At 39.3% G+C, this 19,556-nt stretch overlaps 1 protein-coding gene across 2 annotated transcripts in view; it reads right to left on the bottom strand.

The window, feature by feature from the left end:
* Window positions 1-19,556, bottom strand: part of vldlr (very low density lipoprotein receptor) — a 308,802-nt gene that overhangs the window by 90,502 nt on the left and 198,744 nt on the right. For both annotated transcript variants that reach the window (XM_051927741.1, XM_051927740.1), the window contains exon 14: window positions 3,091-3,232. In XM_051927741.1, the coding sequence (XP_051783701.1) occupies window positions 3,091-3,232 (142 nt within the window). The remainder of the gene's footprint in view (window positions 1-3,090; window positions 3,233-19,556) is intronic.

Here is a 19,556-nt window from a genome sequence, read left to right as displayed (position 1 = left end):
CTGGTTGGGGTGTATGTGAATGGGATAGCAGGCTGTTTGCTGCTTCTGCTGATCGACACACTTGCAACACAAGATGCTGATGAAGAGGTACAAAGGAATTTAAGGTGGGCCAGGATTATGTTTTTTTGTAGGCTTCAGGGATTCTAGTGTTAAAATGGCTAAGCTGAACATCTCAGATCTGATATTACATTTAGAATCTATAAATAGATCCTAGAACATTTGCCTTAATAATGATACCTGTTTTAGGATTAAAATGATGTTAGATTAAATCTAATCATGCATCTTTGTATACATTAATGAAAAGACTGATCATAAGCATCTCATTGTTGCTGTAATCACACTTGAAGTTAGAATAACCAGGGACAAAAGTCCTGCATTGGGACATCCAAGATCAAATTGGTCTTCCATGCTTATGAGAATTAAAAAAAAAAAAAAAAAAAAAAAAAAAAAAAAAAAACCACCATAACACAGGCAAAAGCTTGCTTTCATTTCCTTTCCAACTTGTGATTATACCATACTATTAAGTATGTGAAGATTCTCAGTCATCCAGGTGAAATTATCTGGTAGTTGAGTCATGGCAACTGGACTTTCTTGTTAGATACGTTTCACTGACAAAACTGCTTGGATGAGCAGTGAAACATATCCATCTAACAAGAAAGAAGTCCAGCTGCCATGACTCAACTACCAGACCATTACTATTAACTTTGGTTTTTGGATGTAAGGAAAGACAGGCTCATGCCATCTCTGAAATTTCCATCATGATACTGAGATGATTATACCAACATAGAATATATTCCAGTAGCATTACATTTTAATGTTTTTGGTTTATTCCTTCCTAACACAGATTTAAATGACAAAGTGCACTTAGTTTTCCCTCACACGGTTCCAACAGGACTAACCAAAAAGAGCAAGAAGCATTAATACCACTGCTGAATTGATGAAAACCACCACTACAGGGCTAATATTGCAGCAGCAGCACAAAGATCAACTTGCACATGCGCACACACATTTATATACACAATATATACACTAAATATATCCACAAGATTACAAGTCATTAATTCACTTATACCGTATATAAATTCTTTAGTCATTATCCCATAAATGTTGTATAAGCCCAGATTTATGAACTAAGATTTCTCCCCCCCCCCCCCCCCCCCCATTTACAAAGGTCCATGGAGAACACAAGAAAAAAAAAAAAAACCCTACCTTACTTTGGGGTTAAGGGTTTATTTTTTTTTTTTTTTATTTTACAAAGCTTGTTTGGAGAAAGTGAAAAGAAATAAAAACTACTAAATAGTACATTTCTATCCAGTGGTATTTTAAACTAATCTATTACACTATTAGAGGTGTGCTAAAACACTGCAAATCTGGTTTGACAATTTTGGTGTAGTTAGTATATGGAATACTGTGCTGGTACTTTATTCTCACACACAATTTCCAAACCGAGCAGCATAGGATGTTTGGTCTTTAAAACACCACCATCTCCCAACTTTGTTATTGAGTTGTATACTTAGTTTTGTGAGAATGCTTGTACACAAAACTTCAGGTATTGTTTGTTGTTCTCCTCATGATGGACAGGCTCAACTCATTACAAAGCCTTTAGCAGAGTGTAGTAAACGACAACATTGTGAAAACATGGATCTTGATAGTCCGGGCAAATTTTAAATATCTAAAATGGAGATTGCCAAATGCTTAAATACTAAAAACAGTGCAGCTAGAAAAACAGAGGGGTTTAAAATGCCCTCTCCCCCAAAAACTGAAATTGTTTTATTTTACTTGGTATTGAACTTATCACTTACATGTATGAGCACAGAGATTATGTAACTGCTGCATATCTGGAAACCTGTGCAATCCTAAACTGTTTTCTGTAATGATGGCTATATATAAAATAAAACAAGACTAAGTGTATACAATGCATTAAGATACTAGATTCTAATACATTTTAGAAAAATCTGTTTAATGACATCTTAACTTGGAAAGGGAGTTCTTATTTTCTGATGTAGATAGTCATAGGTGTTAATGTGGTTTGCCTTAACCACATGAATACCACATTTCAACAAAGCACTGAGTACAGAGGCCATACAGGTAGACTCGGGTAGATAGAAAAGTTCTGTAAGTCATTTGTCATTTTTCACAGAAGCTAGTCTGACTAGTGATAACTTGTGCTTCAACCTGTGCTGTCCTCTTCAAGTTGCACCAAATAAAAATACCTCACTTTAAACACACACAAAAACTATTACTTGCATTTCTCAAAACAACAAATTCACAATAAATTGTACATAACACTGCATACTTGGGTCCCACAGTCTTATATGTCCAATACTTTAAGTTACAGCACTCTACCACTTATTTGTACAAAATGTTCAGACTTGAGGGAAGAGTTGAACATGCATAGACTGCAAATGTATACATTGGCCATAATTAACTTTTTTCTGAAATACAGCATGTCATAGAAGTTGAGCAATGAAGCCAGAGCTTTGATCCTTTTGTATTTTGACACTGCATCTTTAATCATTTATATGATAGATCGTCTTTCAGGCACTAGAACTATAACAATTAGTATTTGCTACCCTTGGTTTTGTGAAAGCATCAAGTCCTATTCATATGTACAATGCAAGCTTCATTTACACATCCCAAAACTGAGTTTTAAGAGTGCATCAGAAATATAGTAAATGTCGCAAGTGTGCGGTCATTGCAATCATTACAAGACCTATAAGCATAGTATTTCAAGTAACAGGTCTTTTGTAAACAAGGTCAGACAAAGTATTTATCAAAGTAGAAATTGCCTATTCCGTTTACTTTCTTTAAACACCACACACAATTTTACCAACTGACAACCTTGCTTAGATTTAGTGAAGAAGAACAATTAAATTTTGCTAAAGGAGTCATGCACACACCATCTACGAAGCCTGATTCAAGTTCAGCCCAGAAATGACCCGATATTTTGACACAGAAAATTCCTTAGTGAAAACAGAATGAGCATTTCATAAATCTTTTAATGAATATATAAATCAAACATTACATTTTCACCTATAACTTGGGCTAGCCAACTTCACTGACAAATGGTAGTCAAAATTTGATACAAACCTGGAAATTGTATTAATTCATGATATGCAATAATGTCTTGTGGCTCATTTAAGTTGGTTTTAAGAGGCTTCACATCTCCTCCTGTAAACTTGTTTGCTCCATAGATAGCTTCATTTTCTCCATCAGTCCAAAAAACACGATCCTGAAAATATTCAGTATACAATTTCAACCACACATATTGGACATAATTTATAAAATCTCACAGTTTTTGCAAATTCAGACCCCTCAAACATTTTCTACAACTATATTCATAGTATTTTCAATTTTTGCAAATGTCCTCATCTTTCCTTATCTAGCCCTTTCTACTCTTTTCAACTAAATACACAGGCATTGTCTAATTGGCATTGACATATTAAAAAAATAAATAAATAAAAAAAAAAATAAAAAACATCCAAGGTTTATATCCCAGATTTCTAGTTGAATCCAGATGTTTGCACAGATTTGGCTCATCACCCATATGTAGACATGCAGTTTTTTTACATAAACTATTTTGCTCCTCTTTTATATTCACTCCCATGCCTCTTATTTGTCCATGTTAACATTCCTGCTAAGAATTTAAATCAAAGCCCTTCCAGTTCAAATGCAGCCCATCAAGACTATACAGATTCATTTATTCCAGAAAGCACTTTAATGTCTCAAATCTATGCTCACGTACCCTACACCAAGCTATGGACCCCATATTATAAGATCATGTGGGTTATGTGGACTGGTATATGGCTAAAACAGAAGTTGTTAAAGTGGTAATCCCCATTTGCTCCTCCACTTAGCTCTTTAAATTTAGATTGCAGAACTCTCAGACTACCCTTAGGTCATTTGTTATGAGGTATATAATAACTGGAAACAATCCTTATCTGTCCAGAAGCATATCCATGTGTTCAGGTGTGCTAAGGAGACACTGTACAAAATGCTGTACCTGGATAAACCCTAACGAGTCCCGTACTATAACCACTCACCTCTTTCTGGGAAATGTTTTGAGGATCTACTGGGGCTCCTTCTCTTACCTGGACTAAATGACTAAAGAATATTTAAAAAAAAAAAAAAAAAAAAACCACATTAAAACAGACTTAAATTGTAGAGATAGGACTTTGTTGCTTGGTTGAAGGGTACTTTTATTTTGGCAATTAAGGAATTGTATATTCAAGTTTTGCTACCATGTTGGTCTCGTCTGTTTTGAGAGATGGAAATCAGATGGTGCTCCGCTGACAGTGGTGTTATTTGGCTTTATCATCTATCCAGAATATCCCATACCTAATCAACCCAAGAAAAACCAACTACAAGTATACTAAAAACATGAGCATGAGATCAAGGAGTCAGAAGGAAAAGGTGCTGGTTTCAGGATCATGAGGATATGGCCTGCCACAGCTGGAAGAGACTAGCAAAGGAAAGGACCTCATGATGTACCATCTGCTCTAATCAACGTCAAATGTGAGAGAAAAACGGAGGTGGGCAATGAGACCTCATTGATGTCAGGCACCATATCAGAACTGAGCAAGGCTGCTTTATCCCTGCTGTCAACTAAAATCGGTCAACTCCAACATGAAACAAAACTGCCTTCGTAGCACAGATGGAAACAAGCTGCCTGAGCTAAATGTACTGATCATTACATTTACCCCAAGTGTTAAGGAAGATATAAAGAAAGATATAGCGCAAATACATAACAGACAGGCTGCTTGAGGATATAAGTCCATCTACCAAAAATTGATGACAAAATGCTGCAACATATGAGAAAAATTTAGGATTATATATATAAAAAAAATAAAAATAAAATAAAGACATGGTGCTCACCTAGAAAAGGTTAAGTAAACCTTTACATTTCATAGTAAAGTGAACTATATTGCAAAACAGGAGAGGACTCTCAATTGGACACAGATCTCAGCTGCTTATTAAATACGTAGACTGAATGCCTCAAAGTCTAGACGTCTTGTTCAAATTACTGGTTAAAGAAAACTTGCCAATTCAAAGACAGAAGATATTTGAAAACCATAAATATTTTCCCAGATTTCTCTCCAATGGCTGCCAAAAGAGCTGCATTCTACAGCATTAAGTAGGGCTTACGCATAGCTGAAATCAGATGAAGCCTCTTGTTCCCAGCTAACCTGAAAATAATTGCCGATAGCCAATTCTAGATCCTTAGTCCTCCCAAAGCAGCAGAAATAGAGCTAAACAGACTGATTCTGAGATCCTTTAGTCTTCGAATTACCAGGATATACAGGTGCTGGTCATAAAATTAGAATATCATGACAAAGTTGATTTCAGTAATGCCATTCAAAAAGTGAAACTTGTATATTAGAGTCATTCATTACTCACAGACTGATGTATTTCAAATGTTTATTTCTTTTAATGTTGATTATAACTGACAACTAAATGAAAGTCCCAAATTCAGTATCTCGGAAAATTAGAATATTGTGAAAAGGTTCAATATTGAAGACACCTGGTGCCACACTCTAATCAGCTAATTAACTCAAAACACCTGCAAAAGCCTTTAAATGGTCTCTCAGTCTAGTTCTGTAGGCTACACAATCATGAGGAAGACTGCTGACTTGACAGTTGTCAAAAAGACGACCATTGACACCTTGCACAAGGAGGGCAAGACACAAAAGGTCATTGCTAGAGGCTGGCTGTTCACAGAGCTCCGTGTCCAAGCACATTAATAGAGAGGCGAAGGGAAGGACAAGATGTGGTAGAAAAAAAAGTGTACAAGCAATAGGGATAACCGCACCCTGGAGAGGATTGTGAAACAAAACCCATTCAAAAATGTGGGGGAGATTCACAAAGAGTGGACTGCAGCTAGAGTCAGTGCTTCAAGAACCACCACGCACAGACGAATGCAAGACATGGGTTTCAGTTGTCGCATTCCTTGTGTCAAGCCACTCTTGAACAAGAGACAGCGTCAGAAGCGTCTCACCTGGGCGAAAGACAAAAAGGACTGGACTGCTGCTGAGTGGTCCAAAGTTATGTTCTCTGATGCAAGTAAATTTTGCATTTCCTTTGGAAATCAAGGTCCCAGAGTCTGGAGGAAGAGAGGAGAGGCACAGAATCCACGTTGCGTAAAGTCCAGTGTAAAGTTTCCACAGTCAGTGATGGTTTGGGGTGCCATGTCATCTGCTGGTGTTGGTCCATTGTGTTTTCTGAGGTCCAAGGTCAATGCAGCCATCTACCAGGAAGTTTTAGAGCACTTCATGCTTCCTGCTGCTGACGAACTTTATGGAGATGCAGAATTCATTTTCCAACAGGACCTGGCACCTGCACACAGTGCCAAAGCTACCAGTACCTGGTTTAAGGACCATGGTATCCCTGTTCTTGATTGGCCAGCAAACTCGCCTGACCTTAACCCCATAGAAAATATATGGGGTATTGTGAAGAGGAAGATGCAATACGCCAGACCCAACAATTCAGAAGAGCTGGTGGCCACTATCAGAGCAACATGGGCTCTCATAACACCTGAGCAGTGCCACAGACTGATCGACTCCATGCCATGCCGCATTGCTGCAGTAATCCAGGCCAAAGGAGCCCCAACTAAATATTGAGTGCTGTACATGCTCATACTTTTCATGTTCATACCTTTCAGTTGGCCAACATTTCTAAAAATCCTTTTTTTGCATTGGTCTTAAATTGATATTCCAATTTTCCGAGATACTGAATTTGGGACTTTTAATGTTGATGATTATAACTGACAACTAATGAAATAAACATACATTTGAAATACATCAGTCTGTGTGTAATGAATGAATCTAATATACAAGTTTCACTTTTTGAATGGAATTACTGAAATAAATCAACTTTGTCATGATATTCTAATTTTATGACCAGTACCTGTATGACCTGTTTATACTGTATATTTACTCTGTCTGCAACTATCTTTAATATAACATCTGCCATAACCATATATTCTATTATTCACCACCCCCCAACCTCAGCTCCTTAGTGACGAGCTGACAGAGATGGGAGTAGATTCATACCTGGTGGCATGGATCGTGGTCTATCTTACAGACAGACCTCAGTATGTGCGTCTCAGGAACTGCAGGTCTGACATTGTGGTCAGCAGCACAAGAGCGCCGCAGGGGACTGTGCTGCTTTCTCTGGTCCTGTTCAGCCTACATACAATCGGACTTCCAATACAACTCAAACCTGCCATGTTCGAAAGTTCGCTGACACTGCTATCGTGGGATGCATCAGAAGTGGGCAGGAGGAGGAGTATAGGAACCAATCAAGGACTTTGGTTTTGCTGGTGTTCCGGTGTAGGTGGTTTGAGTCGCACCATTTAACAAAGAGCTGGTGGTGGATTTTAGGAGGCCAAGACCCCTCCCGGACCCCACGATTATCAGGTGATTGTGTGCAGAGGGTACAGACCTATAAATACCTGGGAGTGCAGCTGGATGATAAATTGGACTGGACTGCCAATATTGATGCTCTGTGCAAGAGGACAGAGCCGACTATACTTCCTTAGAAGGCTGGCATCCTTCAACATCTGCAATAAGATGATGCAGATGTTCTATCAGACAGTTGTGGCAAGTGCCCTCTCCTACGTGGTGGTGTGCTGGGAAGGCAGCATCATGAAGAGGGTTGCCTCACGCCTGGACAAACTGGTGAGGAAAGCAGGCTCTATTGTAGGCACAGAACTAGACAGTTTGACATCTGTGGCAGAGCGACGGGCGCTGAGCAGGCTCCTGTCAATCACAGAGAATCCACTGCATCCACTGAACAGTATCTCCAGACAGAGGAGCAGCTTCAGCGACAGACTACTGTCACTGTCCTGCTTCACTGACAGACTGAGGAGATTGCTCTTCCCCCACACTATGCGACTCTTCAATTCCACCCTGGGGGGGTAGTAAACGTTAACACTATACAAGATTATTGTCCATTATACCGGCCTTGCACTCTCCACCTTGCATTTTTTTTTTTTTTTTTTTTTTTTTTTTTTTTAAAACTTGCACGGTTTTAATTGCTCTTTAAATTAATAATCGTTTTTATCAGTATGTTGCTGCTGGAGTACAAATTTCCCCTTGGGAATTAATAAAGTATTTTACCTTTTTGGCCACTTCACTATATTGAAATTTATTCGATTAAATATGTGTATTTTGGTAACTGTTACATAATGTAGAAATTGATAGTGTCAGATGTGAACAGTCACCCGAAAAGAGGAAAATTAAAATCATACCATAGGTGTATTGCATACAGACTATACCATCATAAGATCTCAATTTTACACCAAATCGCACTGCTAATTGTGGTTGGGGGGTTGTTTTGGATGTGTCCTGGCATGCAAGAGGTCTAGGAGTCTAATGTTGTCTAGCCTCACTTTTTCGGGGGGTGAAGAAACTTTTTACTCCAACTGTAAGTGCTAAAATAAAAAGCCCCTCAGCTGTAATAACTGGCAATATAAAGGTTAAAAACTTTATGAAACAACACAGAACTTTTGCTTAACTTTGTAAGCTGGAATGTCAAATGTCTCAATCACACTAAAGAGGAAAAATGTATTCTCCCATTTAACAGGAGTGTTTTAAAACACACAATACAGGATACTCTCTTAAGCACCAGTTCCAATCGCAAAGAGATATAGCTTGAGTGAAATTTGGCCAATCCAAAGAAAACGAGGTGTGGGAATCTTCATGAATATTAAAAAAAAAAAAAAAAAAACCTGATTCTGAAGGGTGGTAGGTTATGGTGATGGGTAATTTATTCATATCTAAAGTAACTGATAAATATTTATGTACCTAATGAATGGATTATACAGACTATCCAAAACTCCCAATAGGAGCATTCCAAAAATGGCGGCAGGAGATTGTGTTCTAAACCCAGACCTGAATAGATCATCAAATACATTGGTGATAGCAACTAATACCACAAAGACTAACAGTTTGTCACTGATCATAACAGACGCACAGAAATTTAAAATCCAAACTCGAGATTATTCATTCTCATCACAAATAGTTAATCAAGAATTTATCGATCATTTATTGCCCACTATCAAATCTTTAAAGTACACCAGTATTGCTATCCGTGATCATGCCCTTTTGACCTTGGAGCTTGAATTTCTGTTTCTTACACCATTAATACTTAAGCTTTTGGTCCCAAGGGTCATCTCCGGAAAATACTTAGGAGTGCACCATGTGTTAGTTATAATTATGTCGAGAAGTCTAACAATTAATGTCCTCTCTTTCACATTAACTGCCTCCGATTCTTAATGAGGTTCATAGTTGAAAATCACGACTGATGTATGTAGTCCCAAACATGATCAAAATGCTGGACGGTTTGTAATTCGCATATTGCTGCACAGACTGTCTAAAATGTGCAAAGGTCCCCATTGCTGAATTTACATTTAACCTCTGTTACTGTAACTGAATCATCTGTACATAGAATGACATCTGATCTACACTCCACAATAAAGTCTTGGCTTCATCTGCACATGAGCAGCTTGCTACAATGGGAAAAGGGTTTTGTATAAAAAACTGTCAAAATGTGCTTTGAAATTCTCAGACTAAAAGCAGTGCCTCCATCATAGAAAGAGCAACCGAATTCAAACAAACTTCCGACATTATGGAGAGTGGGAGAATATTTCTAAACAGTCTGAAGGGAAAAATGTTAAGTCCAGGGTTGTGCGAAATGCTGTAACTTTTTTGAAATACAGGTAAAATTCCGTTGCAATGAAATTTTCATTACAACAAAGTATTTTTATGGTCCCAACAGTTTCACTATATGACAAGTCTATAGAAATCTCGTTACTACGAAGTACATTCAGCAGATACTTTCATTGCAACAAAAGTGCCCAAAAGACCTTGAAATGCCCAAATGAATATATATAAAATCCATTGAAATTCAACTCATTGTCACCCTAATATAGAAACTGCAGACACAAAAAAACGATAAACGGTTCAGATTAGAGAATTTTTTTTTGCAGCTCTCGATTGCGGCAAAAAGAAAAAAAGACGTTAACAGTGAATTCGGAATTTCGCCATCGACACCGTCAACTTTCTTGAAAGACCGAGCAAAAAAAGAAAAATCTCGGGTTGCAAATGTATGCATTTGAAGATGTCGAAAAAGCCATTTTTATGCGGTTAAGTGAGGCTCGTTCAAGCAACATTCCTATTAATGCGGCACTCATTCAAGAAAATGTGAGGTTTCTAAACTATCTTGGGACCTCCCCCAATGGACAACACACCGAACAGCATCCCAAAGTGCGATTACCGTGTCTGTGCAAGACTGGTTTATCTGTTGTTGGGGCAACCGGCAGGCTCAAAGCTCTATTGCGTCTCTCCACCAATGTAAACTCAATGGGTGATGCAAGGAACATTATAAATGCAGGGAACAGGATTACTTGGCCTGAAGAAGAAAAGGATGATTTGGCTTCTGATTGAAGACTGTGCTGCCCACAACATGCTTCTGCATTTAGATAATGTTCGTGTTGAATTCCTCCCACCCAATTGCACAGCAGTGCTTCAGCCATTGGATTTGGGCATCATTCATAGATTGAAAGTATCGCAAGGAAATCCTGAGAAAAATTCTCGTCAGCATAACTTGTAGACAGGAGAAGATTAAAATTAACATGAGTTATTGAAATGATTGCAGGCGCCTGGATAGGAGTTAAAGAAAGCACTATAGCAACAAATACAGAATCTCATTACAACAAAATAATTTTTAGGTCCCTGGCAGTTTGTTGTAATGGAATTTTACCTGTAGTTAACCCCACAAACTGATTTTGAGACAAATGCATCCACAGAGGTCTCTGCAGGAATATTTGAGAGAAACTCTAAAAGGAGTTTAAAAAGGACAGATCATTTCACATCTTTCTCAAAAATAAATTGGAGACCAAGAGGGCAAACAAAATCGGCAAAAACAATAGATGAACACAGCAAAACCCCAAATGAGGCACTTTATATGAAAAGTTGTACAATCAGAATTTAACCTCTTGACAGCAAAAGGAACAGATCTTTAAATCACAGCATCATTGCTATGAACTTTGAGAGAAGGCTAACAAGATCTTAGCTCAACAAATCCACAAACAGTAAATTTGCAATGCAATAACAAATTACCAATGGAGATCACATCATTGCCCATAAAATACAACCCGCATGTTAAGGGAGTACTACAAGTTCTTGTATAATAACCAGAAGACTAAGGAGTTTTAGGACTCAATACAGCTGGATACTCGTACTGCAGTGGAAATGGAAAACCTGACAATCAGAAGTACTGGATGCTATAAACTCACTCCAAAGTGAGAAAGCAGCAGTACCAATAGCTAACCAGTGGAATTTTATTTAAAAAATCCCAACTAAGCTGTTCCACTATTATAGAAGCTGGAAACAAAATGTAACCTCAAGCTTTTCGTTAAACTTGAAATTACCATCTTTCCAAAGAAAAAGTAAGGGACTTAATACAATGTAGTAATACAGACTAATTTCACTTCTGAATAATAAGATACTCTGTAAAGTTCTGGCTAGAAGGATTGAGAAAGTGCTTCCTTGTTATGATATTACAAGGCCAAACCACATTTATTTAAAGGCAGACAGTTGGCTTCAAACCTTGGGCGTCGTTTAATGTAATATACTCCCCCATAAAATCTAATACACCAGAGATCTTATATTTTGACACAGAAAAAGCCTTTCACAAAGTTGAATGGGACTGTCTATTCACCACATTGAACTAGTTTGGGCTTGGCCCAAGTACTGTATATGTACATGGATTAAAACTACTTTATACCAATCCAGAAGCCTTGGTCTGTATTAAGAACATGAGCTCAAACTACTTAAATGTTTCTTTTGCTATTGAGCCACTTTCAAAATACAAATCCTTGAAGCCTACGAAAAAACCTGTAATCCCAGGCCACCTTAAATCCCTTCACACCTCTCCATTAGCATCTTTTGTGTTGCAAATGATTATCAGAACAAGCAGCCTGTTATCCCAGGTGTCATTTATATATTGTGAAGGGGGTCACTCTTCTGAAACTTTCTTCAACGTTGATACAATGGGAACAAATACCTTTTGCCTTCTCTTTGCTCCGCTAACTGTTGGGCAGCTGTTGCTGTGTCGCGTGATGTGCTTCTCATGCGACGCTTCGTATATTTACAAGCCTGTACAGCACCTGTCCTTTTTGTTCGTTCCTTTGTTTCTCTCTTCTCCCCCAGACATCCTCTGGTGTTAGGGGTTCTGCTCCCGTTGTGCACCCCTATGATGTTCGTCTATGGAACGGTCTAACTATATACAGAGCTGGTTTTACTTCTGAAAGAGACATTTGACGTGTTTGAATAAAGTTCCTATCTCTACAATCTCCGGTGTTTCTGCGCAATTCTGTGACCCAAGCATGACAAGTGGTATCAGAACTTGTTGCACAGATAGATCCTCAAGACCATGTGAATGTTCTGGGGCTGGCTATGGGCTATGTGCTTTGCCAATGGACACTGGACCTGGGTCGCCCTGTTCATGCTCAGTTGCAAGATTTAATTAATCTCATTCACAGCTGGTTTGAGGGGGAGCCCATCGAGCAGACTGTGGAGAAAGTAGCCAGTGATATGGTACTGGCAGGGATTCCTGAAGTTCTCCGGGATGAGTTTTATCGTCACGATGTTGACTCATTTCCATCATGGACAAATGACTGGATTTGCTTCACCAGGGGGACACTCAACCTGCCCGAGATTGTTGCAATAAACAGCAGGCTCAGGGCCCTGAACATCCAGTTTCCTCAGATATGTCACCCCGGGCTCCCGTTGTTACCAATGTGACCACATCTGGAGAGGCTGCTGGTTGTAGACACCGCCATCCGTATTTTGGCAGTGGTGCCGAGTGCAGATGTTTCAGATGTGATCAGGTCAGCCACCTCACCAAAGAATGTCACCTCTCCCCTGTCCTTGGAAGAAGGCTTAGCCGAGGTGTGTTGCTCCAATGTTCCTACTTCACTGAAAAAGGACCGCTTAATGATCTCAGAGATATTAGCAGGCCGTGAGATCCCTGCCTTGTTGGACTCTGGTAGCGACCTCGGTGTTGTTAAATGCGACTGCCTCAGCAGTATGTCCCCATGTAGCACTGACACTGAACATGCTCTGTGTATATGGGGATGTTAAGGACTATGAGACTGTGCTGCTTCCTTTAAAATACAAGGGTCGGAACTTTAAAGTTTGGATTGCCATTTCTGATTCCTGCCCATGGCCCTTGCTGATCGGCAGGAAAAACGCCCTACTCCCTAGGCTCTTAGCCGAGTTTGGGGCACCAGCCCTAGAGCCCCCTGTCATGAACGAAGGGGAGGAACTGGTGGCTGTCGGAGAAGGCTTTGAGCCCTGATTGGACATTGAACCCGATCACTCCAGTGAGACCGGGAATGACTCCTCTAGTTTCCAAGAGCGGCTGGCTGGCCCATCTACAACTTCTCAAATTGCAAATGCCATTGAACACAAACCCAGCACTAGGGAGAAGACAGATGTCGTGCGCTTGCAGCATGCGGATAGCTCATTAGAATAAGAGTTTAAACAGGCTTACTCCGCTAGTGACTCCTACTACCAAGAGCATGGGACTGGAAGCTTGAAAACCCCTCACTTTCGAGAAAGGCAGCTGCCTTTTTAGAGAGATTTCAGATCATTAAGTGGGTGAATTATTGAACAGTTAGTTGTACCTAAAGTACATAGGGACATTCTTTTGCAGTTGGCCTATTCTCACGTCTTGAGTGGTCACCTGGGGGCTGATGAGACTAGAGAGTATCAAAATGACTATTGGCTGAATATGGGCAAAGATGCTGAACGATTCTGTAGTTCGTGTCCTGACTGCCAGATCGTCTCTGCTTATAAATCTCCTCGGGCTCCCCTTTCTCCTATGCCTATTTTGGCTATTCCTGTTCAATGGAAAATACTAGATATTGTTGGCCCTCTTCCTAAGAGGGAAAATGGGCATCAGTATATTCTTGTGTGAGTTGACTATGCAATGCAATATCCTGAAGTGGCTGCTCTGAGAAAAGCCAATTCCTCCAACTGTTGCCAAAGCTCTCAGTGAGATTTTTTTACTCGTATTGGCATCCCTAGTGAAATTTTAACTGATCAGGGCACACCTTCTCGAGCAATGAAATTGTGTAACAAACTTGTTATTAAGAAATTAAGTATGACTGTTTACCATCTGCAGACAAATGGACTGACTGAGCAATTTAACAAGACATTAAAACAGATGATCAGGCAAGTTGCTCATGATGACCTGACGTTGTGGGACTCTGTCCTACCTTTCATTATGTTTGTGGTGAGGGAATCGCCACAGGCATCCACTGGCTTGAATCCTTTAGAGTTGTTTGGTAGGCGCCCTCTAGGCGTCTTGGATGTTGGCCATGAGGAATGGACAGGAATCTGGACAAAAGCTCATGGGCCGAGCTTTGTGGATCGGGTAATTTCACTCTAAGACAGGATTCCTAAACTTTCTATCACTGTGGAGTATCAGCAATGTGAACAAGAAACCCAGAAACGTCTATACGATAGACACTAAGTTTTGTGAATTCAAAACTTATAATCGTGTTTTGGCTCTGATTCCATCGGACCTGCACAAGTTCCATGCAAGCTTTTCATGGGAACTGTTACATATGCATAATACAACTATTTTACATTACAGCGAGTAATTAACCATAGTAAAAAAAAAATAGTAAAATGTAAAATTGAAAGAAAATTGTTTCATGTTGCGTTAGAGGTATTTGTTGAGTTATATTTTTGTTCAGTTTGGCTTTGAAATTAACAAATACTTTGTAACGTACACTTACTGTAAAACCAGTAAACAAATATTTGGAATAAACTTTTCTTCAATATCTCATTGAATTTTGATTCCATGTTTGGACTTCCATCGTGACAATGCAACATGTAACTGCCCATGAGTGAATATCGTTTGTTTCTCTCCAATAAATGGACTTATTGAAATGTTGGTCCCTGTGATTTGTTAATCATAGCAAAAGTTATTCTAACAGGAAACTGTAAATGTTTCAATACAAATGGCATATCAAGATCTCCTTTGGTGTCTAAGGTTATCCGCAGAATATGTACTACATTACCCTTCTTGTTGCCTGTTAAAATTTTACATTTTAGAATTGTTCAACCAATTTTCAATACAACTAACCTTGTCCCATTGCATAGCACATTACTTATAAATTCAGTAACATTACAATACATCTTTCAATAGTAATTCAGCCGGTGGAAGACCAGATGGTGTTAATACTTGTAGATATTCTATGGGATACTGTAAGTTTTTGTTTCATCTTCTGCACTATCACCATCAACTGCTTCAGCCTAGTCTATTGATACACATTTAATCAATTTGCCCAGTAACCGATCAACAACCAATCGCTGCTAGGATTGCCTGTGTACTAATTTCTTCTGTTGATACCCCTTCGGGATAAAATTCTTCAAAAAGATTTGGACATTTTATTGGGAGATTTTTAATTTTAAAAGTTGCCAATGTCTAGTAGCCAGATAGCGAAATCAACCAAATCTTGAACTGCTCACATATTCTTTTGTAATTTGAATTGTTGGAACAAAGACTAGAAAGGCCCACTCTTTAGACATGCATAGTAAATCTGCCTTCGGTCTTTGACTACTGGTAGAACTTGGCCAAAGTTGCCTCCCAGTGTAAAAGTTTCACCCACAAACTGTACTATTTACCTCTGCATGTCCTGGAGAACAAAAGAAACCGCTTCATGCGCCAAAATGTGAAGACTGCATAGTCAAGATTGGAGGGGGTGGGGGTACTTAGGGGGGTTTAAAATACAACACAGTCACCAATTACAAGTGCAAGAAGGCATGCGAATGAATATGAATAATATGAACGACACTGCCATCAGTGCCACAATATTTTCTGAAATGTACTATACAGGTCATAAAATGAGTTATTCCAAATCCCATATATACTTCTGTCTTTTTTGTCAATGCGGTTTTGACATCATGGACCATAAGATGCATACTAATTCAGTGTGAGCAGGAACACTCAAAACTGAAAGAAAAAAATTCAAGCAACGGTGATACCTGTATACGAAGCGTTCACCAGCATTTGTGCATTTAACATTTATCCTTCCAGATCAGAGAATTTCCAGTTCCATTGTCTCAAAACACTACTCGCATCTACAGCTATTCCCAGTTTCAGATAAAAAGTAGCCGCGTCAGATCTGGGGTGTGGGGTGGGTGTTGTATCGTGATTGCGACTAAGAATAAAAGTGTGTGTGTGTGTGGGGGGGGGGGGGGGGGGGGGGTAGACTTACAAGTACTATAAATTTATACTGGCTGTTAGACAAATCAAATGTTTAATTGTATAACAAGACTAGCTCACTACTCAAAACGGTAAATTTGTAGGAGAGCGGGTTTCGAACTCCCGACCTCTGCATTATAAGTCGGCAGTTCTAACCGCTGCACCAGGGAAGCAGTCGTATAGTACTTGGCCAAATATTAAACACTTTCACAAAAGGTCCATCAGCCTTCACACATATACCTATAGTTCATGTCTACATTTTGTCATTTATTACTAAAACGTGAAAAATGTTTTAACTATGTGTTTACATAAATTATTGTAGACACAAAGCACACAAATTATTTCCCCTTACAATTCTGGGTTGCTCACTCTCATAATCAAAGCAGGAACTGGGAGAACTTCTTGCCCGTTCCGAGGAGGTGGGGGGGATGGTATAGCAGGCTGCTTGGGCGTATCGACACATTTACAAGACAAAAGAGGCTAACCGTGATGGGCCGGATTTACGAATTTTTTCTCTGGCTCTGGTAATTCTAGTGTCTTACCTGGACTGACGTGTGGCACAGGCAGAACTTCAGTGAAGACTACCTTGTCAGTTTTGTTCCTCAGCCTGGCACCTAACTTTTTGAATTTAGATCGCAGAACTGCTAGACTATCCTTATGTATGTCACTTGTTTTAACAAGGACAATGACAACTGGATCCACCTCCACACTGCCCAAGAGCCTATCCACCCTTCCAGGGAGGTCCCCTCACCTGTGCACCTGGAAGGCAACACTGTGCAAAACTGTCTCTGCAGCACACCTGTGCTTCAATCTCCCTAATGACTGAGTCTCCAAGTATCACTACTTCTGTTTCTGGAAACTGGTTTTGAGGTAGCACGTTGGGACTCCTCGTCCATGCCTACCACCTCAATCATCAGAGACAACGTGCAGCTCCACAAGGATGTGATAATGGTTTGACTCTTCAAATTCTCTCACTGATGCCCCTGGACAGTGTGCACCTTTTACCTTACACCTTGTGACCATGACCCACCTATTTCAACCTGTCTGATGTGGAATCTCCTCCTGCACCAGCTAAAGGGTGCACACTCTAAAGGACAAATGACTCTTCTGAACCACCATCTAAGAAGTCCAGCATCCAACAGGACTTGTATTGCACAGGCTTCATTATTAAAATTTGATTTAGAATTTGTAAAACTGCCTTAAATCTTTTTTTTCTTGACATTAAAACTTCGATGAAACAGCTATTCTGTTACCATTTTATACCTTCTCAATAAGCTCCTGTACCGATTTCTCTCTCTCAGCTACCTGCTATTTGTCCTATGTGGTTAACTTCACTTTGTGTCTGTTTAACTTTGCACTCCTTATTCCTTACTAAAAGCTCTCCAGTCACATGGTTTGTAATCCCCATTATTAATGAAGCCTTATGCAGTTGCCCGCTTAGCGGTCCAGAGGTAGAACAGTTAAGAACTGTTCAAACAAATGAATAATACTTTACTAACTTATCTGCTCATACAGCCCCTTGTGCCTGATCAGGAGTTTTAATGCTGGCCGCTTACCTAAGCATCGCTGAGCCTTCCCCTTTATTGCTTTGCAGTCAGCCCTGGTCTTTTTTCCTTTTAAACTAAAGAATCGCTGTTACAACACAGTTATTAGCTTGTACATGCCAAAAATCAGTAACTGCTGCTTTCTACCCTCCTCCTTGATGCTAGTTCAGATACAGATAACAAGAACTCCAATACAGATAATGTTATATGCCCTGCTTTTTGCACTAGTAAATACCAGTTGCTGACAATATATCAAGAATTGTCCATCAATTATTCAGAATATGGAAAAAACACATTGCACTTCAAAGCAGAAAAGCTTATTCTGTTGCATCTAAACATGATCACCTTTAACCCTCTCAAACCTATACAGTATTTAATCTTTGGAAAAACTTCCTGGAGTAAAACAATTAGAACTGTATATAGATAAAGCATCTTATGAACAATTATCCTTCAAATTTAACTTCATCAACACATGTTCTACTAATTTCAAATCAGAAATTTTGATAAGAATCTACCCAGTGTTACACACCTCCCACCCATTTCTATTCCTGAGGAAATACTGATCAAAGACTGACAGCATCAACAACATCTTAAAGTATCTCTTTTTAAAGATCCTAGGGTATGGTGGCTAAGGACCTTTCACTTAGACGGGAGAGGGGAAGGCCACCATGCATAGAACACCATCTAGCTCCATATGTGCAGGGCATTCAATAATTAAACCTGAAAAAAATCGATCATTTTTCTCATTTAAAATTTGTCTAAAAAGTATCCATAGCAAGATTCAACCTGCAAAAGCTGTAATGTAGCTCCAGCCTCACTGGGCCACACTTTTAAGAAGTACACCAAATTCTTACCTGACAAAAAGTATTTTAATGCCTTTCATACAGCCTTGGTAATCAATCCAAACCCAATAACAGCTGTGTGTGTGTGTGGGGGGTGGGGGGGAAGAGGGAGGTATCAAAACATCCTCTGAAAGCAACTTCTCCCAACCATCCAAGAACTGTTTGGTGATGAACAATGCCTTTTCCAGCATGATGGAGCATTGTATCAGAAGGCAAAGGTGTTTAAATGGCTTGGGGAACAAAACATCGAAATTTTGGGTCCATGGCTAGGAAACTCCCCTGACCTTAATCTCATTGAGAATTTGTGGTCAATCCTCAAGGAGGGTGTACGAACAGAAACCCACAAATTATGAAAAACTCCAAGCATTGATTATGCAATAGTGGCCTGCCATCAATCAGGATTTGGCCCAGACGTTGATTGACAGCATGCCATGGTTAATTGAAGAGGTCTTGAAAAAGGGCCAACACTGCAAATATTGACTTTGTATAAATTTAATGTAATTGTCAAAAGCCTTGGAAACTTATGAAATGTGTAATTATACTTCAGGATATCCTAGAAACATCTGATCAAGATCTAAAGATACTGAAGCAGCAAACTGAACATTAATATGTGCCATTCTCAAAACATTTGCCAATGGCTGTAAATCAAATATTAGCAGTGGTTTTATGGTTTTGTTATAAATTACATAAATGGAGCAAGCAGCCTCCAGATTTAGTACAATTGGATCAACTCATCCCTTGTGCTTACCACATTAGTATATTTAAGTTTTCTCAACCTTGGACACATTGGAATAGTTTGTGACAAAGTGTGAAGCAGCAGGGATGAGGATCAGCACCTCCAAATTTGAGGCCATGCTCCTCAATAGGAACAAGGGGAACTGTGCTCTCC

This window comes from Erpetoichthys calabaricus, chromosome 5 (genome assembly GCF_900747795.2).
Source record: "Erpetoichthys calabaricus chromosome 5, fErpCal1.3, whole genome shotgun sequence".
NCBI classification, from domain to species: domain Eukaryota; kingdom Metazoa; phylum Chordata; class Cladistia; order Polypteriformes; family Polypteridae; genus Erpetoichthys; species Erpetoichthys calabaricus.
Note: the sequence above shows the minus strand (reverse complement) of the source record. Positions and strands in the feature narration are given on the sequence as shown.